This window comes from Lagopus leucura, unplaced genomic scaffold, assembly GCF_019238085.1.
Source record: "Lagopus leucura isolate 7727_CA_CO unplaced genomic scaffold, USGS_WTPT01 Super-Scaffold_741, whole genome shotgun sequence".
Lineage (NCBI taxonomy): Eukaryota > Metazoa > Chordata > Aves > Galliformes > Phasianidae > Lagopus > Lagopus leucura.
In genome coordinates, this window is record NW_024962256.1 from 9,453,454 (window position 1) to 9,481,109 (window position 27,656).

General features: G+C 41.7%; 2 protein-coding genes across 2 annotated transcripts; one reads left to right on the forward strand and one right to left on the reverse strand.

Annotated features, from left to right (window-relative positions):
* Positions 1-29: 29 nt before the first annotated feature.
* LOC122175825 (BRCA2 and CDKN1A interacting protein) lies at positions 30-6,124 on the forward strand. The gene is made up of 7 exons (XM_042863819.1): positions 30-164; positions 318-392; positions 523-603; positions 1,718-1,813; positions 2,334-2,521; positions 3,690-3,864; positions 5,722-6,124. Exons 1-7 carry the CDS (start codon positions 48-50, stop codon positions 5,890-5,892), a joined length of 903 nt encoding a protein of 300 aa, XP_042719753.1. The 5' UTR covers positions 30-47; the 3' UTR covers positions 5,893-6,124.
* Positions 6,125-6,342: 218 nt separating this feature from the next.
* DHX32 (DEAH-box helicase 32 (putative)) lies at positions 6,343-23,483 on the reverse strand. The gene is made up of 11 exons (XM_042863567.1): positions 23,214-23,483; positions 21,264-21,457; positions 19,554-19,926; positions 18,646-18,891; positions 16,585-16,684; positions 16,313-16,471; positions 10,882-11,073; positions 9,558-9,707; positions 8,219-8,409; positions 7,789-7,970; positions 6,343-6,535 (listed from the first exon to the last, which is right to left on the reverse strand). Exons 1-11 carry the CDS (start codon positions 23,481-23,483, stop codon positions 6,343-6,345), a joined length of 2,250 nt encoding a protein of 749 aa, XP_042719501.1.
* Positions 23,484-27,656: the final 4,173 nt, after the last annotated feature.

Here is a 27,656-nt window from a genome sequence, read left to right on the forward strand (position 1 = left end):
CCTCCGCGCGTCCTTCCGGCTCCGCCGCGCATGCGCACAGCGGCAACATGGCCACGCCGGCTAAACGCAGAGCGCGGCCTGCAGCTCCGGAGCGAGATTCGGAATCGGATTCGGAGCCGCAATCGGGCGACTCAGAGTCCGAGGAGGACGAGCAGGTCGACGAGGTGAGCGGCGGGTTCCGTTTGGCTGTTAGGAGAAATTCCCCTGCAAAAGACGGGGCGGGGGAGCAAACCTTCGCGTTCCTTACAGCCTGGCTCGGTTTTACTCCAGCTTCTAGGCAGTTACGCTTAACTTTCTGCATTCTGCTTTTTTTGTAGGAAGTGAACGTTGAATTTGAAGCGCATTCGATATCAGACAACGACTACAACGGGATAAAGAAGCTGCTGCAGCAGGTGCTGTGCTTTGCCGTTAGCAGGGCTGATGCCTCGGTTCATTAATGGAGCTGTATGCAGCCGTCAGCTCACACCGCCACACGCAACGCCGGGTCTAAAACGTCTGTAATCCCTGCTTTTTATTTTCCAGTTGTTTCTAAAAGCTCCTGTTAACACTGCTGAGTTAACTGATATCTTAATACAACAGAATCACGTTGGAAGTGTTATCAAGGTAAGACAGAAATGGCTCTTCTGAATTAAGTATTTGAAATGCAGTTATGCGCTTCTGGAAGCGAATCTTGTCCTTAACGTTGTTTGTAACTTGCTTGTTTCTTTGTTTTGGGAATAATTCTCTTGTTGGACCTGATATTTTCCATGCTGGATTTAAACCAAACGGTGAAGTTGGTTGATTATTTTGGTTGCTTTCTTTTCACATATGAATTCTCTTCAGTCTTCTTCTTGAACTTTGGACCGGTAGAGCAATTATGATGAAAAGACCATGGAGGAGTTTGTTACTCTCAGTAAGAAGCAGTGCCATACAATTTCCCTGCAATCTCAGGAAATAGATGTAGGTGAAAAACACCCCCATGTGCAATTTATAGAGTCATAGAATCACAGAATGGCCTGGGTTGCAAAGGAGCGCAATGCTCACCTGGTTCCAACCCCCTGCTGTGTGCAGGTCGCCAACCAGCAGCCCAGGCTGCCCAGAGCCACATCCAGCCTGGCCTTGAATGCCTGCAAGGATGGGACATCCACAACCTCCAATTTCCTCTTGTGGTTTCCTCAGTACTCTGCAGAGCTCTGTGGGCTTAGGAATGGACCCTAAAATGAGACCTGAATTTTTCTGCCCAATGTTAATGTGATTCTTAGGTAACAAGTGCATGATAGCCTCTATTCTTTGGCCAAGTGTTTTCTGTGGGGGTTGCTGTGCTTGTTTCTACACTCTGTTAAAGCTCTACGTTTTCAGACTTCGCAGGTATATCTCCCTGCGTTAAAAACTGAAGAAAATTGGTTATGCATAAGATAGTGCCATCCTTTGTACAAAGATGCTGCTTATTAAATGCAACACTCAAACGTTAATGCTATTAAAAAGATAGTGCTGTAGAAGGTACATGGCCTGGCTCTGTATACACCCGGCTCTAAGTGCATCAAGCCATTCAGTGCTGTAGCACTCTCATAACCATAACCAGAATTTGTAGGTTGTGTGTTGACACAGGTTGCCTACATAGTTGTCATCTGAAGAGCATCTTCTGAAAAAAAGAACAAAACAAAACACAATATATTTTGGTGCAAGGAGTGAAAATGGAATGTCAGTATGAATCATTTCTCTTTCTTTCATCAAACAGCAAGCAGAAGTCCAAGAAGACAGCAGTGATGATGACGATGTTGATGATGATGAAGTCTTTGGTTTTATAAGCTTCTTAAACTTAGCTGAAAGGAAGGTTGGTATTCCTGATTAACTTCTAGGCAGATGTAAGCGTGCCTATGTTCTGCTTTTCTGCCTGGAACAGCATGCTGAGATAGTTGGATCAGGATTCTGAATTCTGCCATGGAGGATTATGGTCTCAGAAGTTCTGCATCACTTAGTTTGCTTTTGCATCCAGTCCTGCATAACTTGCTGAAGGTCAGAGGATTGAAACAGAGAATTGGGACTGGTCTGACAAGTATTTGCAGGGCAGCTGAGCTGTCAGCCTCTTACATTTCTGCACTTCCATCTTGAGCACCTTTTGAATTTTGCTGTTAAATGTCCTGGTGTCATAACTGCATTCCTGTCAGTTAAGGACTTTTGTTTGCTCTCAGCTTTGGGGCTGGTAAATAGCAGAGGAATCTTACAGTGCTTTAGGGACCGCTTAAGGAAATTGTCTGTAGGACTCTTGGATGCTCCCTTGAAGTTCACTTTGACGATTTTCTTGTGTAAATAATTGTTGTGTAATGCAAAGGAAGCATACCTTTTGATTCTAGGGTACACAGTGTGCTGAGCAAATCAAAGAGCTGATTCTGAGTCGGTGTGAGAAGAGCTGTGAACAGCATGTAGTTGAACAGCTGGATAAGCTCCTGAAAGATGATACTAAGCCTGTGGGTCTGCTTCTGAGTGAAAGATTCATTAATGTGCCACCACAAATTGCTTTGCCCATGCACCAGCAGCTCCAGTAAGTGGAGTTCTCATTGTGTTTTATTTGATGTTTTATTTCATGTTTAACGTGAAGTTGAACAGTACTTTTTGCTTCATATCTTTTCAGAATTCTTATATAGCACTGTGTTAAGAGAGCTGATACTCTAAGAAAGACATAAAAACAAAGCGATGATTTTCATCTGTAAAGTCTGTGGTTTCTGTAATTTTTTTAAATACCCTTGGGCTTTCAAACTATACTCTTACAAATATGTGCTGTAATACTGTTAGCTGATTTTCTCTAAAGAAGTAGCTATACTATAGTTTAACTTTGTATTACAGTCTGTTTTCATTTTCACCTAGGAAAAGTAATTTTTTTTAATAGCAAGCTTATGTTAAGCAACTGGGATATTCCTGCTTATATGTTAATGTCTGGCTCAGGAATGGAAAATTCGGCTTGAGGGATGGGCTTTTAAGGTGGATGAGTTCAGGCCCATGAGAACCATATGCAGTGTTTTGGTGAGTTCCAGATAAAGAAGTGAAGTAGATCAGGGGCTAGCTGATCTCTTCTGGATTCATGGATTTACATCATAGATGGGATGGCAGTAAGTAAAGGAATTGATTATATGATGTTTATGATGTTATGCTAGTTTAGTGCCGCACTGGGAACCAGGAGATTGTGTTGGTTACAGAGCTGCAGTGATTGGATGGAGATGACTTCTTTCAAATCAAGTGCTTCAAAGCCTGACTTTGATGTTTAGTGCTAGAATGCAGCTGTCACAACCCAAATTCAGGTCTCAGCCTCTTTGTCTTAATGTTTTTGGAGCATTGCAGTGGCAACTCATTTAACACAAGAGTGGGCAATTGTATCTTCTGTCTGTTCAGTAATAGCTCTGTGTGAAAGTGATAATCTGATTTGTTTCCAGGACAGCCGCGCTTTGACAGGCTTTTTTTGTTTGCCGTGAGCAAGATTCTGGAGAAGAGAGTTGGCAGAGGAAAAGACATCCTTATTTTTACTGTTCAGGAGTGCAAGTAGTGTGTTTAAGTACTGGGAATGCAAAATTTGTATTTTAAATCACCAGAAAACAAATAGGGTGTAGCACAAATGTGCCTACTAAACCAATATGAGATTTGCACTTGCTGAGGCTTTTAATTGTGTATGTGGACACATGATTAAATGGAACATGTAAACATCTATTTCTCTTCAGGAAAGAATTAAAGGAGGCACAGAGAACAAACAAACCTTGTGGAAAGTGTCACTATTACCTTCTTATCAGCAAGACCTTTACAGAAGCCACAAAGAATTCTAAGAAGAAGGAAGGGAGAAATTGGCAAAAGGAGGAATTAATGTTTGCAAATGCAGAGGAGGAGTTCTTTTATGAGGTAACATACACAGTTCTATTAATTTGAGATGTTTGTTTTCATTGCAACGCTCAAAAAGGTGTTTCACCTAAACTTCAAGGGGTATTTTTGCAGGGATAGCTGCATATCTTTAATTAAGTCCGTCTTATAAAAAAAAAGCTTGCTTGTATTGAACACAACTCCTTTTGTGAACCATTGAGAGGTAGATGTAGGAACAAAATCACTGTGGTTGGAAAAGATCAAGTCCAGCTATTAGTTGGACTTAAGTTAATGCTACCAAGTCCACCACTAAACTGTATCCTTAAGTGCCACATCTGCACAGCTCTTAAACAGCTTCAAGGATTGCAGCTCCAGCATCTTCATGGGCAGCCCATTCCAGTGAAAGATAATAGATGAAGTGAGTGTCTGAACTTAATAATGTATACGTCCTAAATAAATTAGTGTTGCAGTGTATGTCCTCTCCACTCACACAGAACGTTAATTAGATTGCCATAAAATGGTATTAAGTGCAGCAAGGCAGACACTGAGAGCCAATTCAGGCATGGAGATGCTATTGTGGCTCAACCCAGTGGGCAGCTCAGTGCCTCAGAGCTGTTTGCATACCTTCCTCAGTGCGGTGGGGAAGGGTTGGGAGCACCCCACCTCCTTGCTGGCAAGTTGGTGTGAGAACCTGAAAAGTTCTAAGCTTAGTGTAAGCACTGCTCAGCAGCAAATAAACCATCAGTGTGTTATCAGTGTTATTGTCATCCAAAACACAGAACCATACCAAGTGGTAGGAAGGAAATCAACTCTTGTCCAGCAGGGCAGCCAGCCAGGGCTGTTGCCTTCTTGAACTTGTCAATTGGCTGTGCTTCATTCTGGTCCTTAAAATGTTATTGAGGCAGCTGAATGGAAGTTCTTTTAGAATAGATTTGGAGCTGTTTGAAGGTTTAGGGCCTCCATTGCTCAAACTGTGTGTTCTTCAGCAAAGCCACTCAACTAATTTGATGGTTTTTCCAAAATTCCATTTGCAGACTGGAGATGCTGCTAGTAAATAGCAAACCTACAGAGAGACAGGTACTTAACTTTCTCTACAAAGGGAAGATGTTGGTTTTTTATAGTTAAGAGTTCAGCTCACGTTTTTTAAACTGGCTCATGTGAGAGCTAGAAACATTTCTTAAGCAAATTTTTCCTGTCCATCAAGCATTTTGTCCAATAAAAAGTGACTGTTCTATCTGTACGTAGTGGATGTCAGTGAAAAGATAAATAATAAACATTACAGGCTCCAGCTTAGTTGAAGAAGCATCAACAGGTTTGCTCTAATTCTAGAGTGAAAGTTGTAACTCTACTGACTAACACCACCAGGCACAGGAGCTTCTAGAGGTCAGCATTTCATAATGCGGTAACACGAAATGCGGTGCTGTTTCAAAAGGAGTCAGAGGGGCACTGGTTTTTCTTTTTTGCATTTTACTCTGATGTCTTTAAGCTGTAACAGTGGCAATGATTTTAGTATTTCATATGAATTTTATAAATCAGATGGAAAGCAAATAGTTTAAGGAACGTAATTCTTGGTGGTTTTAATAGTAGGTTGTTTTGGTGGGCCTGTGGTATGGAAGAAAATTTGGCCAAGGAGGCTGTGGATGCCCCATCCCTGCAGGCATTCAAGGCCAGGCTGGATGTGGCTCTGGGCAGCCTGGGCTGCTGGTTGGTGACCTGCACACAGCAGGGGGTTGGAACTGGATGAGCATTGTGCTCCTTTGCAACCCAGGCCATTCTGTGATTCTATGGAAATAACTTTCTTCCTAGCAAGATTCCGCTGTTCTTGTTTTGTTTAGATTATGTATGATCTTTATGCTGCTCAGAATGCTTAATCCTCATGCATTTATTTCTGTTGCTTAGAACGCTCTTCTGAAGTTCAGCTACTCTGTGCAAGAGGAAAGTGACAGCTGTTTGGGTGGCAGATGGTCCTTTGATGATGTACCAATGAAACCTTGGCGGACTGTCATGGTAGTTCCAGCTGATGGAATGAATGTAATTATGGATAAACTCAAAGACTGTCTCTCATTATGAACTGTCCCTTAAACAACTTTTTTCTAAAGCAGACATGCAGTGCTGTATATTTTCTGAAGACTACCATGGAGTTAATGGTTTTGTCCTGCTCAAAGCTTCCTCTGTACACTTAAAAGACAAGCAGATGACTCAACTAAAAATATCTATCAAATGACTGTTTTAATATATTGTATCTTAGCATACTTTGGTATCATCGTTAAGCAGTCAATAAAAATCCAGTGTTACAAGAAAACTTGAAGAATTACTCCATATGTTTTTAAGTGTTCTTACGTTACAAAAAAGAAATGCTTGCGACTTCTTTTGTTAATGAAAGTGCTGCTTTTCTGCTGCTTCCAGTAAAAAATATTTATTCTGGAAGTTCAAAATAATTACCTGAGTTAAGGTGGGAATGCATACAGCATCTACTGTTTCTATTCATGTTTATCAAATATATGATATTTCAATCTAAAATCACTGAATAATACATCTCTGCTCAGTGGGAGTTTGGGGGTATTTTTCATTTTCTTTGTTGTCGCTGTTAGTTTTCTGTTTCTCCTTGATGGCTGAAACAGGTGACAGGTGATCAATCACTTCCTGCAGAATATCCTTACTTTCACTAGGAGGAAGATTGCTAAAATAATACTGAGGTGCCAGCTCCACGAACCTGTTGAGGAAGTAAGAGAAAACAGTATTATTTTTTAATTGCACTGAGTTTTTAATTGCATTTTGAAGTCTTTGTCTAGCTTTTATCAGGCTCGTATCAAAAACAAGACCAGTGGCATGCAGTATATAGCTACAAAATGGACATTTCAACTCAAAACCAACAACTGTATACAACATGTAGTAGTGATTTATGTTTTCAGCAGGGTTGTTGAACCTGTTGTCCTCGTATTGTATTAGGGGTGAACTACTTGTAGTTCAGTTCCCAGTGCTGCAGATTGCATTAAGTGGTAATTTTTCTGGATTTGAACATGTTTTTGGTTTGATACGAGTAGGAAAAAGGCTTTCTTATAAGCATTAGGAATAGAATAGGAAGGACAGCGGATTGGATGTTGTCAGTACAAATAGGTTTTTGCAGATGAAAGACTTGTTCTGAATTTGTAAGCACTTAGTATGGAATGATGTGGCTGTCTGGGTGTTAACGTGGCTGAAAGAAGATTTGCTGGAAAATAGCTTTCAGGGAACAGAACTTCCCAACTAAATTAATCTGAAAGTACACAAATGTGTTAACTTCTGCTTGATTTTTGCTCTATGTTTTACCTGTTAAGAAACTGCTGCATCTTGTATGGTGTTTTTTCAGTGGATTTATTGCTAACAGTTACAGTAGCAGACATTGAGACTCAGTGCCTCAACAGATTGGTTCACTTTAGGAAAAACAAAAGGCTGATTAAGAAATGTTTTATTTTGCAGTAAAAAGGTAGCGAGGATGGGGAGGAGTGCAGTTCTTCCTTCCTTTTAGTAACTTTGAGCTCTAATGCAGTTAGTGCTCTGAATAAAAGCAGGGGAATGAAGCAATGATAAGCAGTGACAGAAGAGTACTGGCAACAAAGAAAGAAGATTTATTCACTTATGTTTGCTGGTTTGTATGAAGACAAGCACCACTTTCTTCACCACTTCAGTGATGCCAACTCCTCCTGCCTGACTAGGTATGAAGATTGTTCTTCTCTCTTATCCCAATTTAAAAAGCTACTTCATTTTTAATACCCTTTCTCAGAGAGAATCAGTTGTGCAAAGGATGATTTCTCAGCAGTACCAGGAGAGATGTTTTTAAAACAAGGGAAAGGGAGAGGAGAAGACACAAGTTGGCTTCTCCAAGCATTGCTCTCAATATGCACTTGCTCCCTTTTCCTGTTTATGACTTATTGCTTTGCTAGTGGAGAGATGAGTGAAGAAATGGTTTCACCTTAGTTAACTTACAGATGGGGTGATATTTCAGAGACCACTCTGATGGAATTGTCTTCTGAGATGCTGAACTCGTGGAATAAAACCCACTCAGGACTCCTCCTGGTGTTATAATATGATGAAAAAGGATGAAGCTGGGCTACTTGTCTGTGTGTTAGCATTAAGTAGTTACCAGAGCCGTCTACATCACGAGCAATCTGAAAAGAAAAAGGGTTATCCATTACTTAACTGAATGTACAGGATGCATAGAAATTAAGCTTGTGTTCAGATAGTTGCACGGGGAGAGCCAAATTCCTGTGGGAAGCCAGGGACTGCTGAGGAAACGTCAGTCTGTGTATTTGAAGGGAATATGTCTGCATCAAATAGTTCTGTGAAATGATTCTACATGAGCTAACAGTTCTATTATGAGTTAACAACGCAGAAAGATAAAGGTGCATTTCCTTACTTGCATAAAGTAACCAGATAAGAGAGCTTTCTTAATGCTCAGTGTATTTGCAGGTGATCCGAAGTCCGGTTCTGAAATGGGGAGTTCAATGCGCTTCATGATCTCTACTAGTTCAGCTCTGATGATTTCTGCCATCCTCAGTGCAGAACAGCTTAGAAAATAATTACGGCACCATTTTTCGTTACTGCAGTCTGTGGAGGGAAGAAGAAGAGTGTTTTGCCTTAAAGCACAGTCCTGGTAGGTGCTGCTCACAGGGAGGTTGCTCTGTAAGATGCTCATTGACCAGTGCAATAGATTAAAAGCATTTTGGAGCGCATGGCTCTGTCAGAGCTGTCCAAAATGCTGTTATCAAAAGCCATCTGAACCACTTAGGCTCATTGCTCTTGTTTGTGAAGTGAGTGGGCAACACATGGTATCCTCACGTAATATCAGATTTTAACTATCTTTCTGAGTCAAGACATAAAAGTTCCTTACTTGGTCTGTAAAAAGTAATAGTTCTGCACAGAATGAGTAGCAACTGTATTTTCTGTTTTTCTGGTTTCAGGCCAGGACACAGAACTGAAATCAGACTGGTAGTGCTGCCCATCATCATATGCTGTTAAAGCACAGTTTGTCTTGGACCTTTCCAGCATTCAGCATTACTGAACACGGAGCAGTCCCACGCCCTGCATCACAGAGGCACTGTGAGCAGAGAAGCTGTACTTCCTTCTTGAAGAGTCCCTGACAACCTTTTCTTTCTTTTTTTTTGTTTGTTTTTAAGCATTTTCCATCGTTTACAGACAGTTGATAGATGAACTGGCCTGACAATATGGGTCCTGTTATCTTCAGTCTTTATTTAGTATACACAAATCTACCATTCTAAGTTGAGTGAACCTGACCAAGATGCATGAGCACAGGTGAATGTTCTGAAGACAGCCTGTCTGCTGTACTTTTCTTCCCTTTAGCCTTTCTTTATTCGTGAGCTATAAAGCCTAGTGATTGTTAGGCTGTGTTTGTGTCATGTCGCGCCTTAAACCTGGGTTATGTGCACTTGGAGGAGGAAGCATCTTTCTGGTTTTGTACAGTGGCACTTAAATGACAAATGTAGTCAGCTGCTTACATATCCATGTTGGGTAAGGTAGGCTGTCCTCCTCAGTTACTTGTAATTATTTAATAAACCAGTGTTGTATTTGCAGTGGCAGCTATCTTAGGTGACTCTTCTTGCAAACTGACAGGTCTAAAAAGAATCATTCAAAAAGTGCTCATGAATCAAAGGCCAACAATGACTGTTCCATTAAAAAAAAAAAGCCAAAAACATGTTACCAGTGTGCTTTGTTTGGTCTGAAATGGGTGCACTTACACTGGCCTGCGGAGTTTGTGCTGGCTTCCCTGAAGGCATTGAAGACATTGATAAGAGTGAAGTGATCTCCTGCTGGGTGTGAGAATTTTCTCCAGCAGGTAAGAGCAATTTCTTCTGTTCCAGAAGGTGCTTGCAGGAAGCAATTAGGAGCTTAGGCAAAAAATAACACAGAAGCCAACAGTTATTAAAATTCATGCACCGACAAGACCCTCTAGCAGTAACTGCACTGGTTTGTGTTTCTTTTTCTCAGTTTCCTGTATTGGATTACTGCTGAACTGAATACACTGCATTCATATTTATGTGGCTTTTCCTTCAATCTCTTGTTTAGTAAATCTTCACTATGAGCACCAAAAGTGAGCAGCCTTCTCCCACACTGGTGCCAAAAATGCTTTGTAATAGCCTGGTCCAATCTGTCCACATTCCAAGTGTGTGGTTTAACTTAGAAAAGAAGTAAATGTACTTACAAAATGCCTGAGTGTACCCTTATGTGCTAAAGTTCTACTTCTGTTGTGATACTGTGCTACCTAACTGCATCTTTTGAGATGGTTGAGCTTTTCAAAAACTAAAATGTGCCTGTGCTCAGCCATTGGTGCTTGTTTTATTTACTTCAAAACTATCATGTTAAGGCCTGCTCACTAAGAATCAAACCATCTGGAGCATAAAAACAGTTTGTGCTGTAAGGAGATGGATTAGCGCAGCTTGGTTTCCTGTACATTCATGATTTCCTTGCTGCTTAAGGCTTTGCTCCACTTTCTATGCCAAGGATATTCACTGTGGGCAGAGTCAACAGTTCAATACTGTTTACAATTAGAAAATCCCCCTAATTTACAGCTCCAGTCTGTAACAAATGTGTGTGAATGTAATGAGATAAAGTCTGTTTTGAAGGAACGTTGTGTGTATGCTTTCTGGAGCAGGTTGCCCAAGGAGGCTGTGGATGCCCCATCCCTGCAGGCATTCAAGGCCAGGCTGGATGTGGCTCTGGGCAGCCTGGGCTGCTGGTTGGTGACCTGCACACAGCAGGGGGTTGGAACTGGATGAGCACTGGGGTCCTTTTCAACCCAGGCCGTTCTGTGATTCTATGACAAGGTTGGAAGCTAATGGAACATCTGAAGTGTGGAAGTGGAGTGCTACTGACAAATCTGTCACTTGTGCTTCATTGCATGCTCAAAGTCTGGACTTAAACAGCCAAAGATGCTCATTCAGGTGAAAAAGTAGAATATGAATAACGCAAGTTTGCCTTTGGGCTGCCCCTGTGAGCAGCCTTGGGAAGAGTGAGGATTTGGAGGTGGCAGAGGCCATGCAGCAAGACATGAGTTGGGAGTACCTGTTACCATGGCTGCGATGGTGAGCATTTCATCAACACACTCAAATTCACAAGAAGCCAGAATTGATTTTGACAGCTGTGGATCCAGGGGAAATTCTGACATAATGATTCCAAATTCAGAGAGGTTTCCGTCGTTATCCAGGGCTGCTAGGTAATCAAGGTCCTCTAAGGCTTGCATCAGGCTTTCAGGAGCTAATAAAAAAAGGAAAGATAATTCAAATTCTTGAGAATGGATTAAATATTATTTCAGTTGTACATTTATTATGGAAAGCTTTATTTCTCATTATGATGTTTCAGTTCATTTCCTAGAACACAATCTCTGTCATTTGATAGTGGGTAATGATTATAGGGCCGGACATAGCTTCATCTTTTGTCTATCAGAGCAGTTCTTATCAAAAGTCAATACTGACTACTGACTGATGTTTTGCAAATAGTCCAAAATTGCTCAGAGAAGACACATTTCTTCTGTGTGTGGTGTTTGTAATGGTTGGGCAGAAGTTGCAGGTGTTTGGAATATCTGATTTTCCTGGAGTGGTTTAGGGATGAGAAAGTGAGCCTGAGAGCCAAGCAGAAATTGCCAAACCTCCAAAAAGTAATTGCTGGAGCATCAGAGGCTTTGGTGGATATGTGGGCACACAGGCAGTGTGACTCATGGCTCCTAGCTCTTTTTAGAGGTAGATTTCTATTACAGATCTTACAGTAGTAAATTTCAGTATTATTTATGCTGGTTTGGCTTGATTTACAGCTCTCCTCTTCTATTGCTGCAGATTCTTTCCCATTGCTCCAGCTGAAGAGCTGTTTGGTCTTTTCCTACAGATTTGTGAAGTTGAACTCCAGTCCCACTGAAGATTGGTGGCAAAAATGATCAGAGTTTGACAGAGGTGATCTCTTACCTGGAGCATCCAAGAACAAAATACTTGGGATGTTTAAAGAAATGAAAAGTTACCTTACATCTGATGCACAATAAGTGGCAGAAAACAGTTATCAGTGACTGAAAATACAGGGAGATTAAAGCCATCATTCAGACATGGAGTAATTACAAGGAAATCATGGGAAACTAATTTCCAGAAGTCAACAAAGCAATTTGTGCCATAGGTTATGAAGTATACAGTTACCCGGAGGTCAATTTCGATCCCCTGATAGCATCAGTAATTTACATTTTTATGCCCAAGAATTAGCTGCCTTGAGATGTGTAAGCACAAATTACTTCCCAATTTTGCTATCAGTGTTTTAAGAATAAATAAAGTGACTCCTGGGTTTTATTGTGCTAGAAAGGCCAAGATAATAAAGGTAGATAAAGCAGGTGAAGGAACAGTAATAAAGCACAGAAGGGAGCAGAGCTTAGTCTGCATTTTGAGACACAAGCTCAATCAATAAAAAAATCTTCATAAAGGCAGCAAAAGCTTGCCTGAGAGTTCCTCATGCTTTGATGTGTAGTTTCACAAAATACAAGCTCAATAAATAAAATCAGTACAAATGCTTAAATATGGAGAGTCGTCCTTTAAAGAATGGATGCCTGCATTGTCTTTTAATGGCTTTAGAGCAGCAAGTGTTGTTTTTAGGACTGCTGCTGCCATCGAGGCCAACAGAGGGGCTTCCCCAGCTGCTGCCATTGTCGAGCCAGCACATGAGCAGCTGCCCACCCCTGCAAGACAGAAAGGTGTTTCCTTATCCCATGTTTTCTTTCCCTTGCCTTTGTTCTTTGGCTGCTTGAGGTTGGATTGCTCAGGGCTTGTCTCAGGGAATCTGGGCTCGTTTTGTGTAATTATGCAGCTGTTCCTTGTCATACCTGACTTATACAGCAAATAAGAAGCTGAATGTTATTGATAGCATTGGAATTGTTCATGCAGGGTTCTAAGCCGAATGTAACTGATGGTCTCGGTGCCTCAGGCTTTTCACAACTTCAACATGAGCAGAGTTGTTTCTAAAGGCAGCTACAGCTTTTGCCTTTGCTGTATCTCACCCTGCAGGTTGGAACCTGAAGGCCTTACTGTGTGATAAAATGAATACATGAGTATTACTCTTGATGCAGCAGGATGGCTGATTTAGCAATTTGCCCAAAGTTCTACAAAGAATGAATCAGTACTTAAGAGGATTTAAGGTAGGATTTTGTAGTGGAAACGCTCTGTCATGGCCTGAAACAGTGATTAAGCACCTGGTGGAAGGCAGGGCCAACCCAAGAGAGCTCAGGTGCATGCAATGACCCTGAGTGATTGGAAGGGCTGGAGCCAGGATCCACCTGTTCCCAGACCTCATTTAAGAGCTGGCAGTGGAGGTGAGGGTATCTATCTAGAGTTCCCTGGGTATCTGAGGTCTTCTAAAGGTAAGCAGTTTTTCTTCCTTTGTTTCTGTGTTTGTGGCTGCTGCACTGGGACTTGTTCTCGTTTGCAGCCTAGGATTGTGCCATTCTGCTAATGTTGCTGTACTTTCCATTGCATTATAGGTTTCTTGATAGACCTTTATTTGTAGAGAAGTAACTGTTAGGAAGTTAAAGCTGAAATGGATGCTGGGATAGTAGATAGTTGGAGCTCAGACAAAGAAACTCTTAGGCTATCAATTCCATAGCAGTTTTCTTTGCGTTATAATTGGTCATTAAAATCCCTTTTCCAATCTCATAGCTTGTAGGAATCCCAGTTACCTTTCTGCTCTTTATGTCCCAACACACGAGCTGGCGATGGTCCCTGCAGGACAGTCAGCACAGGGACCAACCAGCTTTTCATTATTCAATGTATAATGCTATTTAATCAATTAAATGCAGAAATTAAAGCATCGAAGAATGAAGAACTGAACTGAGGGTATAAATCTGCCACTAAGTGCCCTCCTAACCTTCATGGTTTGTCTTTAAAAACTGTGTTAGGCTTTGTCTAATAAAAACAACAATCTTGTCTCTGAAACAAGATAGCCGCACTTACACAATGCTTGGTATTGTGGATATTCTAGGAGTACCTTCTAGGGGTTATAATAGCACAGCTCTCAAATGCCAAGGCATCCATAGCCATCAAGTATTCTAATGTGAAAGTTGCTGATGATGCTGTGCTAATGTGGAAACTGCAAACTGCTTTCACCTTGATTTCATGGAATTGCCAAGGTTGGAAAAGGCCTCCAAGATCATCATCCAGTCCAGCTGTCCACCTACCACCAATACTGCCCCACTGAACCATATTCTTCAGTACCACGTCTGAATGTTTCTTGAACACATTTCATATGAAAGTGGCTTAGCCTTTTGATTTGTATATTGATTTCCATAGTTTCAATAAGGTTTTTCCAGTTACGTGGGAAAACACGTAATATTGCAGCCATCTATAGGAAGAAAGTTATTCTCTCCCATTATATAATGCCATAATCAGTTAGATCTCATTAACTGATAAAAATGCACGGGCATCACTATTACAGTGGCTCAGGAACTCATGTAATGCACTTCAGAACTGCACTGCCAGATACGTTTTCATATGGCTCATGAATCCTAAAAAGGGTAACGAGCCTGCTGCATTTGCTCATCTCAGTTATAGCATGAATTAAACGCAGCAGCTGTAAGCCTGACATGTTTGTTGCTCTCATAATGCAGTAATGAGTCAGAGTTAATCCCAGCTTTTATTTTTCCTGGAAGAGCAGGAAAAAAAAATAAAATCCTGTTGAACAGGAATAAAATGTTTTACTGATGTCTTTTCTTTGCTTATCTGCTCTGTGTTTCTGCTCCACGTGCAGGGAATGGACTGAAGAAGTGCTTCTCTTTAAATTCTTTGTGCATCTTGTTAATTTTTCTATTTTTCACTGTTCTAAAACTGGATTTCAGTGTATTTTTGATTTTTTCTGTTCACCAGTTCGTGGCTGTACATTACTATTTTGCCTCAGTGAAAGCATCGCTTGGGTGAGGAAAAATTTACCCTGGATTAACAGGATTCCACCTCTCTCCTCCCACCTCCGTGGCAAACAAAACTTGAGTAGGTTGACTGAACAGGAATGGTGCATGGGAAGCTTGTCTTCTGTTCTGTGTGTGAGTGAATGGCTGCAATGCATTTGCTCCCTTTCCTCAAAGGTAAATCTCATGCACGAAGGAAACTGAGGCTCTAAAGAGCCATAGAGTAGTCAACTTCAGGACAAACCATGCTGGGGAGCAGTAGGATGGCTAGTCTGCCTTAGTACCTGTTGCTCTGAACTTGGCTCAGCTGAGACAAATAAGAGTGTGCTGAAATACTGCCCTGTCTTGTTTGTTGTGTTTTTCCAGTTGATCTTATGCCACGTTTAGCTGAGGGTGGGCAAGCTACTAAAATCCATCGGCTTCTATGAACCCCAATGATCTCCTGCAAAGATAACAAAGCTTTCTGGGGAAGCTAAAAGCTGTTGCACCAGAAAGCATACTTTCCATCTCTGGTGGCCATTCCCTTCACCTTTTCTGCAAAAGTCCCTTGCAATTTATAGACCACAGGTGCGTGGCATTTACTTGAGTTGTGCCAGCTGCTGTCATCAAACAGCTGAATCTCCTTGCAAATATCCTTACAGCATAGTCTTCTCGTGCATAAGTTTCCCTCTCAAAACAGAGAAGCTGAAAAAAATCCAATTAAGAATTCCACTTACAGTGTAGCACTATGCCCAGTGCTGGGAATTAAGCTTTGCTGTGATTAATTAGGGTACACAACATGTAAAGGACATGCAGCGGTTCTAATTCCAAGTGTATATGGGGAAGAGGAGAACAGTTTAGGAATTCCTATTGGCACGAGAAAATCATCGTAAATGAAAAAGCAACAGGTCACGTGATCCCCAAATCAATTATATCAGTAGGTCAGAATGGAAAATACCCTTCTGTGGGAAAAGGACCCCAAATGTGAAGCCAGTGAAATAAAACAGAAAATCAGCAACAACTTTCCTTGCAGTCTTGCTTCAAGACTGAGCGTTTCCTGTCTAGCATTGGAAGTTTACTGATGAAATAAACCCAAGTGATGTCCTTAAGCAATGGCTCACTGGAAATTTGCGGTGGGGGATGCTACGGGGTGAAGACTCATTTCCTCTACGTGCATCCCTGAGGTAGCGGTGGTTTATTTGGGTTGTAAACCCTTGATTAAAAGAATGTATTTTGTTTGGTGTCTGTGTGATGACTTGCACAATGGGACACAAATTTTCTCTGTGGGCTTCAGGAAAATAGTGGCAAACCTAGGTGAGAAGGTGCTTGGAATTTTGATTTAAAGAAAACAGAAAATCCAGATTCCATTCAGATACATGATGATCTTTTTCAGAGCACGTGGTTCATTCTAGGAAGTGTTTTACAAAGGGCAGCTATTGCACTATGAACCATCCCAGCAGTAATTGGTAAAAGCAGTGGCAGGGATATTGCAAGTACTTCAATAAGAAATGTACTGTGAATAACAGGGCAAAATTAATCCTGAAATAACCAGAAAGGTCATGTAACCTATATGGAAAATCAGTGCATCGTTACCTGGCCTGCTTAGGAATTCACAGTGTCTGAAGCCAGCTATATCCATCCTCTTCAGGAAGAGAACCATGCTGGTTAGGTTGGATTCCTGTATTTTGGCTGGGAAATCTGGTTTCATTTCTTTGTATGTAAATTCTTCAGGATACAAACAGAAGAGTTTTCCTGGAAAAAATTTTTAGGAACGTTATGTTTTTCTTTTCCATTTCTAGCATTGTCCCATTAATTCTATGAATGGTTTAGGTTGCTGGGTTGGAATGCTGTGCTGATAACTGTACCTGATGGAGACGTGCTCAGCATTTGTTTGTGCATCTCTGCTTGGGCTTTGCTGATTGGCTGTGTTGTGATGGAGTCTGCTCTGATTCTAGGGTTGTACACCTTTAAATGAAAGAGACAGTGAGCATCAGATGAGTGAGGACTACAAATGTAGTAATGGTCTGTACCGAATTTTTGTCTAGGTTATTGTACACAATGTGTAGTAACAGTCCTATTTCTCCTTATAGTGCATATTTCACCAGCATGGAAATAAGAACAGTCTGCACTCTGATAAATTGACAGATGCTGAAGTTTTGCAGTCGCTCTGTGGATGTAATCTTAAGATAAGTGTTGTTTCTAAAGAAATGTACCCTACTGAAGCATAAGGCATAGATCTAATGGTATCACCAAGAAAAGCATCAGAAAAGCTTATTTATTTCTTCCGGTGACAGAATCCCAGCTCTATCTGATAACGTTCTGCACCATAATTCCAGAATTTTGTCTTTATGCTGAAGCTCAGGACACAGGGACTGTCATCAACACAAACAAGGCCCATTCTATTTTTTCCCCTTGTTGCTTTTGTTCTTTTGTTTTGATGCAACCAAGGAGCCGATTCCATCACTTTGCCAGCCACCAGGTGACGGCCAGAAGCTTCCGTACAGGTAATGGCTGGATAGGGCAGTTTTCTAATCAAGTCATCTAATCTGATCTTGTCTGCTTTGAGCAGAATTTTAATCAAAAAGAGAAAATGTTTCAGTACAAGGGACAAATCTGGGTATATTCATTATATATCCCGCCTGCCAGACTTCAGTGGGAATTCCTTCTGCACGAAACCTTGCCTGCACTGAGCTGACTTCCAGCCGAGTGGATTGAATGTACGTTTGATTTGCTGAGAAATGAATATTAGAGGACTGAGCTTCTGCTGTTATGACAAAGTAATTGAGTTGAAGGGGTAAAAATGGTGTAATTAATAAAGGCGATGTGACAGCCGTCAGGGCTGTGCTGAAACTGATTTGTTCCCATCCCAAGCTCTGGCTTCTGCTTCAGGCTTCAGACTGAAGTGTAAGTGAGATTAGTTTCAGTCATCACCTGGAACAACAGCTGTAGTTTCAGAAATGACTCTGTTATGCACATCCTAATTGAAAGCTGCATTTCAGCCTTTGTTCCTTTCCTACGGAGGCAGCACTATTTTTTCTTTTCCCCTTGACTTAAGGCTGAGTTATTTTACAACCCTCAAATGAGAAACTTTAAAATGACAGCGTTAGACTTGCTTTTTTGCAGTGATAATGAGAGGGTGGTGTTAGTTCCCGAGCTTCTGCCTGAAATAACCCTCAAGGCTCATCAGAATTAACAGTACCTGCTTGAAAATGGTAAGAACACTTAAATTCAGTTTGGGTGATTGAGTAGTGGATTATTTGAAGATACCTGATCTTGTTCCTTTGGCCTATTAGTGGGATAACCCTTTTGCACAGTAGGACGTGTTAGTGCAGCCATGAAGCCAACGTGCAGCTTTCCAACACGCAAAGTGATTTATCCCTGCATAGTTGGTCGTTCTTTAAGACTCAATATCAGTTTTTTATAAACAAAATAAATAAACTCCAGTTTTGCAGCTGCACCAGTTCTTCTCGGAATAGGGTGGAAAACAAGAACCGAGGACGCAGAATGAATTCATTCATTCAGTGAATTGCAGCATTTTGAGATGCTTGGAGGGAAGCAGATATGCCAAAGGAGCAGAGGCAGCTTTAAAAACGCGTGGTTCTGTCTGAGCATCCTTCTGTGTTATGTGATCTGTGGCATTACACTGCTGGCGCAGGAATTAATGAAACAAGGAGTGGGGTTAATCTCCTAAACCAACAGGTAGCCAAGAAATGATGATATTTTGCTCCACGCGTAAGGTACTGAAGACACACTGATGTCTATCAAAGTTATTCGTGATCATTGAAACGTGAAAAATATTATAGAATCTGGCTTACGAGAGCATGGAAAAATATGTGATTCCTTAGAAGCTATTTGCACCAATCTGTACCTTTCCCTTTGTTACACGGCTCGTTTTGGGCATCCTGGTTTTGTTTAATGTTACCAACCTTTCTTCTTTCCACACCAACGTCGATGACAAAGGTTATGTTCTTAATCTGAATCAAAGATTCTCCAAAGCTTGTGGTAAGCAGCACTTTTCTTCTGTATTTCTGGTAGCATTTCTGTTTGTCTTGCTTTGGTTTGGGAATTAAGTCATTTCTTGTGGGGTATAAAGGAACTGGGATGAGCTCTCCGAGGTCAGGATTTGAATTAGACTGTTCCTGTCTGATCATTTGGGAGGCTTTCTCAATGTCCTGTAATCAGGAGAAATGATTTAGTATTTTACTCGTTAATATGAAAAATAAATATTGTTTACTTATAAAGCACTCATTTCTAAAATAAACTTGAACCACGTATCAAACCGTAACGTTTTAATCTTAGAAGAATAGCTATTACAGCATAAAGCCAAAATTGATCCTAAATACACGTGGGAATTTGACAGAGCAGGGAATATCTGTGCTTTTTCCTGAGATGTCTCTTTTTCCTGTGCGTTTTTCTGAATGCTCATCTCTAGATTTAATCATATCCAAACCAACCTCCAGGGAAGGACAGATGAGCATCAGTGTAGTGTGGGAACGGTGAGGATGAGAAGCTATGAAATGGCCCCTAAACTTCACATGTATGGGATATGTATGCATCCACATTGACTTAGGTCTAAAGAGAAGGGCTGTTTGCTCAAACAGGCAGGCCTGGGAGTTCTGTAGCAGATACTCCAGTGCCCCACTGGTATCCCCTTTCCAGCTGGCCCCATAGCTGTGGATGTGGCTGCATCCCCAGAGGTGGCTGCCTCTGGGCACGGTGCTTGGGCAGAGCTCTTACTTGGGTTGCAACAACGTACTTGTAGGTTATATGAACACACAGATGAGACTCATTTCTTGATTGAAACCATAAATACTGGAGCCAGTTAATCACTCACTTGCTCGCATGCCAGGAAGATGATGATGTCACCTTTCTCCTTTGTGTGGTGCAGCTCAAAGAGCAGCCTCAGTGCAGACAGAAAATGGTCCTTTGGCATGCTGCAGGTATATACCACCTCTGCCTGGTGCTCATTTTCCACCCGGATGAGGGGGGCGCTGCCGCAGAAGTCCTTCAGCTTGCTGGACATGTGGGGGGCAGTGAGTATCACCAGCCTCAGGGCTGGTCTCGCTCTCAAGACATGTTTAAGAACACCAAGCAGCACATCGGTGGGAACAGTCCTTTCATGCACATCGTCCAGAATGATAACTCCATAAGAGTTCAGAAGAGGAGCAGACATCATTTCCCTCTGCAGCATATCATCTGTGCAGTATCTGCGCCATACAAATGGAAAACTGCAAAGTTTCATGAAATATTCAGGTTTGACTGTACAGAATTAATTCAGGGTCTTGAGGACAGCTTTGCTCTTTCTGTTCTAACAAGAAAGACTTGATAAGAACAGATACTGTCTGTTTTGTGGACTACCACAGTCTCAACAACCTGTATTCTTTAAGTGTCTGAAAACTCAGTGAAAGTCAGTGATGCTAAATGGCATTATAGTTGAAAGGACAGGAGACTCAAGGCAAAAGAAGAAATAATTCCCCCCTAAGATCATAACTTACCTTTCTTTTCATCTTCCAAGCCTTCTAAGCATATTGCACACTGTAACAAACCCTTGTGCTGTGAAGTAGTACTTTCAGGTAAGGAAATGAAGTTATGCACACGCACACACAGGGCAGTGCCAGAATGAAGATGAGGGATTGATTCATACCATAATGCCCTCCCTACTTCTATTCCTATGACTATTTAGGGAAATGGAGATGAGGGAGGTGGGACCAGGTGACCTTCCAGGTCCCTGCCAACCCGTGCCATTCTGTGATTCTATTCCTGCTACACAGAGGTTTGTTGGCTTGTTGTTTACTTTTTTCAAGGATGTTATTTTTGCTGTGTTGCTCAATAGGACCTTGAATCTTCTTGATCAAGGTTTTGACACGTAAATGTTGGATGAGAATAGGGCTCGTCCTCCTTTTCCATCAGGTGCAGGGCGAGATGCTGTAGGGTGAGGGTCACACAGTCTCCCTAAAGAGAAAGGGCACGCAAAGGGACAAGTGGCTGAGCTTGATTTGATGGAGGTGAGCGCTGTGCTTTGCACTGGAAATGCTTATGTGGCTGGGAAGTAGTTGGAATCTTGCAAATCACTCCTGGTGAACTTTCAGAGTGGCTCAGAATCTGAATCCCTGTGCTGCTGCTATCATCTACCTATTTTTAATACACTAAGTACATTTCTTATGTACTTACATTTTCCTCTAAAAGTCCTCAGTGCATTTTCTCATTACTGAATACACCCTTTTCTTGCCATGATTTTTTTAAATCCTTTTCAATTAGCCAACACTTTGATTGCTTTTAAATTCCAGCTTTACTTCTCTTGCAACTATGAACACTCCTGTGTTCATAAACTAGAAGAGAAGGAAAGAAAGAGCAGAATGATACAGAGTTTGCTGAGATGGTGAAGCGTGGCATTACCCCATTAACAGCTCTACAACAGGTAAGTACAGAACACCATTTTCAGTCTCCATCATGAGGGTTGGAGCTGTGTGGGCCTTGAGGTTCCTTCCAACCACTCTGTGGATCTACAGTGAGGGTCTGCGTTAGGGGTGAGAAACACACCAACCTGAGGATGGTTTCTGTAGTATAGCAGCTCTCAAAGGGGACAAAGTACCCGACTTCGTGGCCCACGTTGACGTCCATCTCATCAGCTGCACGCAGGGCCAGCTGCACTGCCAGCTGTCCGTGTGTCTGGGAGCACACAGCTGCACCGTGTCTGCAGCCAGCAGCCAGGCAGTGCTCAGCACACCACTGAGGGACCTGTGGGGGGCAAGGACAGTGCTTAACACCTCTAATGGGGACTGAGATGCAGAAGGAGAAGCGGGGGAGAACAGAGCCCACCTGAGCATCAGGTGAGTATCATTTCTGGTAAAATACTAGGCTTACGTGTGTGTTACATCTTAACCTTGTTTTAGGAAAAACATCAGCTGAAAGAGCCCATACTTGTTAAGAAGTAGTTTGTTGGTTTTATCTAATTTGCAGTCAATTACACGGGAGAAAGACTCTTTGCTTCAAGAAATATCCCAGGCTTCTATGCACTATCTATTGCACTTCTATTCCCATGCACTATGTGCATTTTCTATGGCTGTTTTTTGCTTGAAAATTCTTCTCTGCTATTTGGAGTTGCAGGCTTAGTTGTTTTATATAGATAGGCTCTGAGCAGCCTGGTCTGGTGATTGGTGACCCTGCACGTAGCAGGGGGGGTTGAAACTAGATGATCACTGTGGTCCTTTTCAACCCAGGCCATTCTGTGATTCTGTGATATATTACTATGGCAGCAGACTTGAATACTCCTATTGGATATTGGCTCCAGTGACGTGTTTTACCATTAGTTCTCTAAATTGTGCATTCTTACAAAAAAGTATTTGCTCTTAGCTGGAGTGAGAGAAGGACCATGGGGCATGGCTCCTTCCTGAGAACAGCCCCAAACTCCCTGAGAACTCCACCTTCTCTTATGCCCTTCCTGCAAACCTTCTCTATGCCTTTCCTGATCCAGCATTAATCAGAATAAAACCATGCTTTCCAAGTAGGAAAATGCACTGAATCCAGCACAGATACTGCAGAGCTTACAGTTTCTGCTAAGAGTTTGGTGTGCTCATGGACAAAAAGAGGATCAAATGGTGAGTTTAGTCAATAAAAAGGAGGAAAAAAGTCTCCAGCTGAACAGAATGACAGCCAGTGTCAAAGGAATGGTTTATTGCTGAGTAGTAAGACCTAAAGAATTTTAGCTTTGGCCTCTCTGAAGAGAGTAGAAATGTGCTACAACTTCAGCATGGGAGGGTTATATCTGATGTGCTCTGTAGCACAGTGAGAGCGCATAGTTGGAAGGATTTGAAGTTGAGATGTGATGTATTCTGCAAACAAAGCAAAATTTTACAGCACATGTACTGATAGATATAAGAGTACTTTATACATAATTTTCTCAAGGTTATTTGTATATTTGGTTCTAAACTTTATATGACAGGATCTCATACAAGCATTCCTCAGTCAGTGTTTAGAAGGGGCTCAGTGTTTTGAAATTTAGTGTTTAGAACATAGAAAGTTGTCATTGGAGATTTCTGTTTGTTTACGACACTGCTTTAGGCAGTCATCAACTGAAATGTGTTGATCTTCATGGCCCTGGAGCCTGAATGACATTGTGTGAGTAAAACAGGTTGTAAGGGACCAACAGAAGTCAGCATAGATTGCTTACAAGTGCTCACAAAAAGTTATTTACATGTGCATTTATATATTTTTTGCATCTATATTTGAGTGACTGCATCTTCTGGAATAGCAGTTCACTACCAACCAAAACCAGGCTCCAGCATATCATAAATCTGGGTAGTGGTGTATCTGGTGTAAATGAAGGCCGATAGCAGTGAGTAGGAAGCTGAACATGTTTCTTTTTCTGTTTAAAAATCTGTGCTAGTAGTATTAATAGATTTAATAGTGTTACCACCTAATAGTAACTCTGAGGAGTGTGCAGTAGTCAACGTTCTAAAGCTAAAAACCCAGCAGAGCATTTCCTAACACTCACCTGGGAGCTCTTTCCAGTCTTCGCGTCTCCCGACACAATCACAACTTGATGATGAAGCAAACTTTCCATAAAGGCACATCTCACTTTCCATATTGGCAGTTCTTGTCTGTCCTTCATAAGCTTATAGTAACGGGAAGAGTAAGGCAAGCCGTCGAAAGGATTGAGCTCCAAATCTTCTCCGTACACCAGTATCTCCTCTTCCTCACCATCGCTGCTGTCAAGTAATTCTGAAGTGCAGTGGCTCTCTGGGGAAGTGTTTAAAAACTCCATTTTTCTTACTTGTGCCACTCCCAGCAAAACCACATTAGCAGTGGAGGGGGAACTTTGTACTGATGGGTCACGCGGGCTCTGTAAACCTGGGGAAATCCATTCCTGCTTGCTTTGGGATCAGTGTTTCCCAGCTTTTCAGCTGAAAGGTTCACCTGATGCTCCGTCTTGGGGTCCAGCTTCTCCGATTGTACCACTGCAAACCTCAAGTAAACATTCAGAACGTACTCCAAGCTTCAAAAGAGCGTTGATTGACCCAGCAGATGTCTAGCAGTAGCACTTCTTGTGCTTTACCAACCACTTGAAGTAGCACGAGCAGCAGGCAGCATCTCTGCTGCTGCAGAATAACGGGAAAGGAACGTGGAACCGACAGGACTTGTTGTTGTCCCCAGGCTGCTCAGTGCTGCTAATCCCAGAACAAAGGCTTCATCCTGCGAGCGGAGCTGGCACTGCACTGCTGGGAATGGCCAGCAGCTCGGGTTTGTTGATTTAGAAAGCAGCAAAGTGTCTTTTCATGCCCTGAGTGTATTAAAGCTGCTTGGGAGTCCTGTAAGGCTGTAATTAGAAATCTAAACTGTATCTAATCCATTAAAAAAAAAAAAAAAAAAAAAAGCTGATTCTAACACTTCAAGAAAGATGAGGGAAGCACTGATGTAAAGTAACTCTGAGTCTTAGGACTCAAAAATAACAAAACGGAGGTTCTTACCCTTGACTGTCTGCTTCGTAACGCAAATATTAAACAATGCTTCTAGTTGCAGAGGAAAGCCTTTTGTTGAGCAACGTATTGATAATGCCTTGACAAGCATGCTATGAGCATGATGCTTTTCTGCTTTTCCTATCTCAAGGTTTCTCTGTATGAAGTAACATAGTAAAAATCATTGCCTTTTCTTACAGGTTTTTCTTGTTTCGTTGTTTTGGGGTTCAGTGCTGCTAAGGCGTTCTTTTACAACAGCAGCATAGAGAACCAACAAAGTAGGAGAAAATATCTTTGTTCAGCAGCTGGAATATCTCAACCTAAGTGAGCTGAGTTATGTGCTGCTCCCAGAACAGGCTGTTGTTGGCACTCAGTGTGGCTGGCAGCGAGGGCTGACTGACTGCCCACTGTGGGGGCCAAAGCCAAATGCAAGCTGGAGGAGCAGCCCTGGAAGGCAGAGGGACAGGTGAGTGATCTGTGCTGCACAATGTGCCTTGGGTGAGCCATCCGTGGGGACACTGCTGATGGATGGCCATCCCCATGAAGGTGACAGGAGTCTACATTTCGTGCTCGGTGACACCAAGTTAGGTTCACGTTCAGCTGGGGATGGAGCTTCTCGTCCTGCTGTGACCTTGGTGGGTCCTTGGGCTCTTGATTTTCTGTTACATCCTTCCCTGTTAAATTGCGTGAAATCCTTCTGAGCTTGCTGTCGTTGAGATCTCTGCCTCTCTCAAATGTGGTTGAAATCAGTCAATAGCGTGCAAATGTTCTGAGGGAACTAACAGAGGACATTCCTAGAGGTTGTTTCTCCTCATAACACAGCTAAAATGACATCAATTGAAGAGGCTAATTGCTATTATCCTGCATTTTTTTGCTACTCATTTTTCATATGCAGTAGCAGTGTGTTCTCTTTAATTTCTTCAGCTACAGTATAGGTCTGTTGTCCTCAAAACATAAGAGGGCAATGATATTTTTTTGCTCGCTGGAGTTGGAGCTGGGTGGTTGTTGAAGTTGCTTGCAACCCATGCCATTCTTTGCTATGATTCTATGATTGAACAAATTTGAATTTCTGATTCTACCTCAACTTTTGTTTTGTTGTTTTTACTTTTTCATACCTGTAATGGAGAGGAAAAACAGGCTACCAACTCGAGAAGAATTTTTGCTATTTGGAACCCAGATGCAACAGAACTAATGTTCTTCTCATGGTTGCACAGGTTTTAGTAGAACAAGTTGTTAACTGATTTAAATGATTTGTCTGCACTGAAATGGGCTGTGGACAAGCTTTATCCTGATCTGCAGCCAGGTACCAGTGGAACGCTTTGAGCCTCATCGTGTAGCACCGGCCCAGCAGCTCTCTGCAGCCAGCATCCCTGGCATTTGAGGAGACCAAAGAACACAGCCAAGGGCTGGGCTGGGGGCGTGATTGAACATTGCCTTTGTGAATTCAGACATCCAAGCAGCAGCTCGTTGTTGCTCAGTGTGCCTCACTGCTGAGACTCAGCTACTTTAATCCAGAGCAAGTTCCTGAGCTTGTGTTTCTAGTTCTAAAGCGTGACCTCAGGATGTCTACCTGCTCTGTCTTGCTCCCTGTTGCCCCTCTGTGCTACCTGCTCTGAACCTTCTCATTGAACATCTCCTGTAGGTCCACTTCACATGTCCTCAGGGCCACTGAGCGTGCTCCTGGCTTTGGCTTTGCTGTTGGGTGAGGTCTCTTCTTCCTCACAGAGTGTTGCACCGTTTTCTGAGAGGGCTTCTTGTTTGTCTCTTCAGATTGCTGCCATTCCATCTTTATTGGCACAGGCTGCCAAGGAATGGTGAGGTCACCATCCTGGAGATGTTCCAGTATAGCAGAGATGTGGCACTGAGGGTCGTGAGCAGTGGGTGCAATGTGGTGGGCTGGGTTGGGCTTGGGGATCATCGAGAACTTTTCCAATCTTCGTGATTCTGTGATTCTATCAGGCCCTTTGGGATTTGCCAGATGTACTTTTTAACATAATACAGTGAGATTTAGTTAATTATAATAAATAACAGGAACGCCCACTGCAGATGAGTGCTTGTAGTAAATGGGAGGATAAGCTGCTGTCAAAGATAACAATGAGAACTTTGCTATTGGTTGAAATTATACGTTATGTTCAGTGCTTGTGATAATGTGTTGTAGCAAAGCAGTAAATAACATGTTACATATTCTCAATCCTTAATAAAGCCTTGGTAATGTAGGCACTCTTCAGAGCTTTCCCATTGTATCTTTGAGAGGAGGAGGATTTTCTGTGCATGAATTATATAAATTAGTAGTATCAGTGGTAATACAATGCTCTTTCTTTCTTCCATTTTTCTTCCCTGGTTTTGGCAGCAATAGTTTACAACAGTAATGGAAATTTAAGGAGGTGACTTCTTTCCCAAAAATGTCATTTAAATACAGGGCTTCAGATTAAATTTTAGATGATATTAAATCCTCATTTCAGAGCTTTTCCACGATAAAATGGGACAGGACGGGGTGGGTGTCCTTGTATATAGCACATGTGGAACCTGTATGCACAAACCCTCTGGATTTGATTGCAGGGGGAGCAGTGCCAAGCACTCATAGATCCTGGAATTGAGGACATCACCATGATTTATGGAGTCTTATTACTAAAAACGACACTTTAATAGTCTCTGCAGGGATATTTTTTTGGTTGCTTTTTATACTCATATGAATATGAAAGTTTGGTGCCTGGCCAACAGACAGCAAGCAAATGTGGAAAAAGATCCCTCTCACTGGAAGAGTGCGTTAGCATTTCTGTTGGCCTACTGGCAGCAGCACCTAACCTTGCTTACGCTGTAATGTATTACTGTTTATTGAGTACACTGTAAAACTAAAATAGAGCATTTCCCTCCTATCCAATAGTTCTGAGTCACTCTTTTATTGTGTTTTAATTTCCACTTACGATTTTGTTGGCTGGTAAAATATTATTTGTTTTGTGTTTTTTGCTCCTGAAACATTGACAGATTGATTCAGAACAAAGTGTTTCAAGTCAGCAACCAAAAAGCCAACCTTTAACTCACTGGTTGCCCAGTTTTGAATGAGAACATTATGTTTTCTGAGCTGAAACTTTGCCATTTACGTGCACAAGCAGTATACTTGCTTGATTCTGAGTCTTCCTTTGCACATTTATTAGGGTAAAACTATGAAAGACACTTGTTATTTTTTTTTCTTGCTTGCTGATTGTGGATTGAGATGGGAATTCAATTAAAAATCACAACATAGTTATTTCACATGGTAACTTTGTTTAGAAATAATAATAATAAGAAGAAAAATCTTTTGAACTTTCTATCAAATTTATTAAAATCAGAAAGTGTGGTCATGGAGCTGTTGCCCTGAGTGGATGTTTCTGGATTAGCATAATCCTACAAGATTTTAAAGATGTTGTGATTTTAATTGTCTGTTTTCTTCCTTCAGTTGACTTCCCACAACAAGTTACTGTTATTATTTTTCTCCTCCCCAC

Bases quoted from the DNA above. Each gene is read 5' to 3' on its own strand.
- LOC122175825 (XM_042863819.1), top strand. From the start codon at position 48: ATGGCCACGCCGGCTAAACGCAGAGCGCGGCCTGCAGCTCCGGAGCGA. The intron at 393-522 runs GTGCTGTGCTTT...TTTATTTTCCAG, and splicing joins TAAAGAAGCTGCTGCAGCAG to TTGTTTCTAAAAGCTCCTGT. The intron at 604-1,717 runs GTAAGACAGAAA...TTCATCAAACAG, and splicing joins ACGTTGGAAGTGTTATCAAG to CAAGCAGAAGTCCAAGAAGA.
- DHX32 (XM_042863567.1), bottom strand. From the start codon at position 23,483: ATGGAGTTTTTAAACACTTCCCCAGAGAGCCACTGCACTTCAGAATTA. The intron at 19,927-21,263 runs GTTGGTGTGTTT...TGTATGGCGCAG, and splicing joins ACTACAGAAACCATCCTCAG to ATACTGCACAGATGATATGC. The intron at 9,708-10,881 runs GTACTCCCAACT...TTTTTGCCTAAG, and splicing joins CATCGCAGCCATGGTAACAG to CTCCTAATTGCTTCCTGCAA.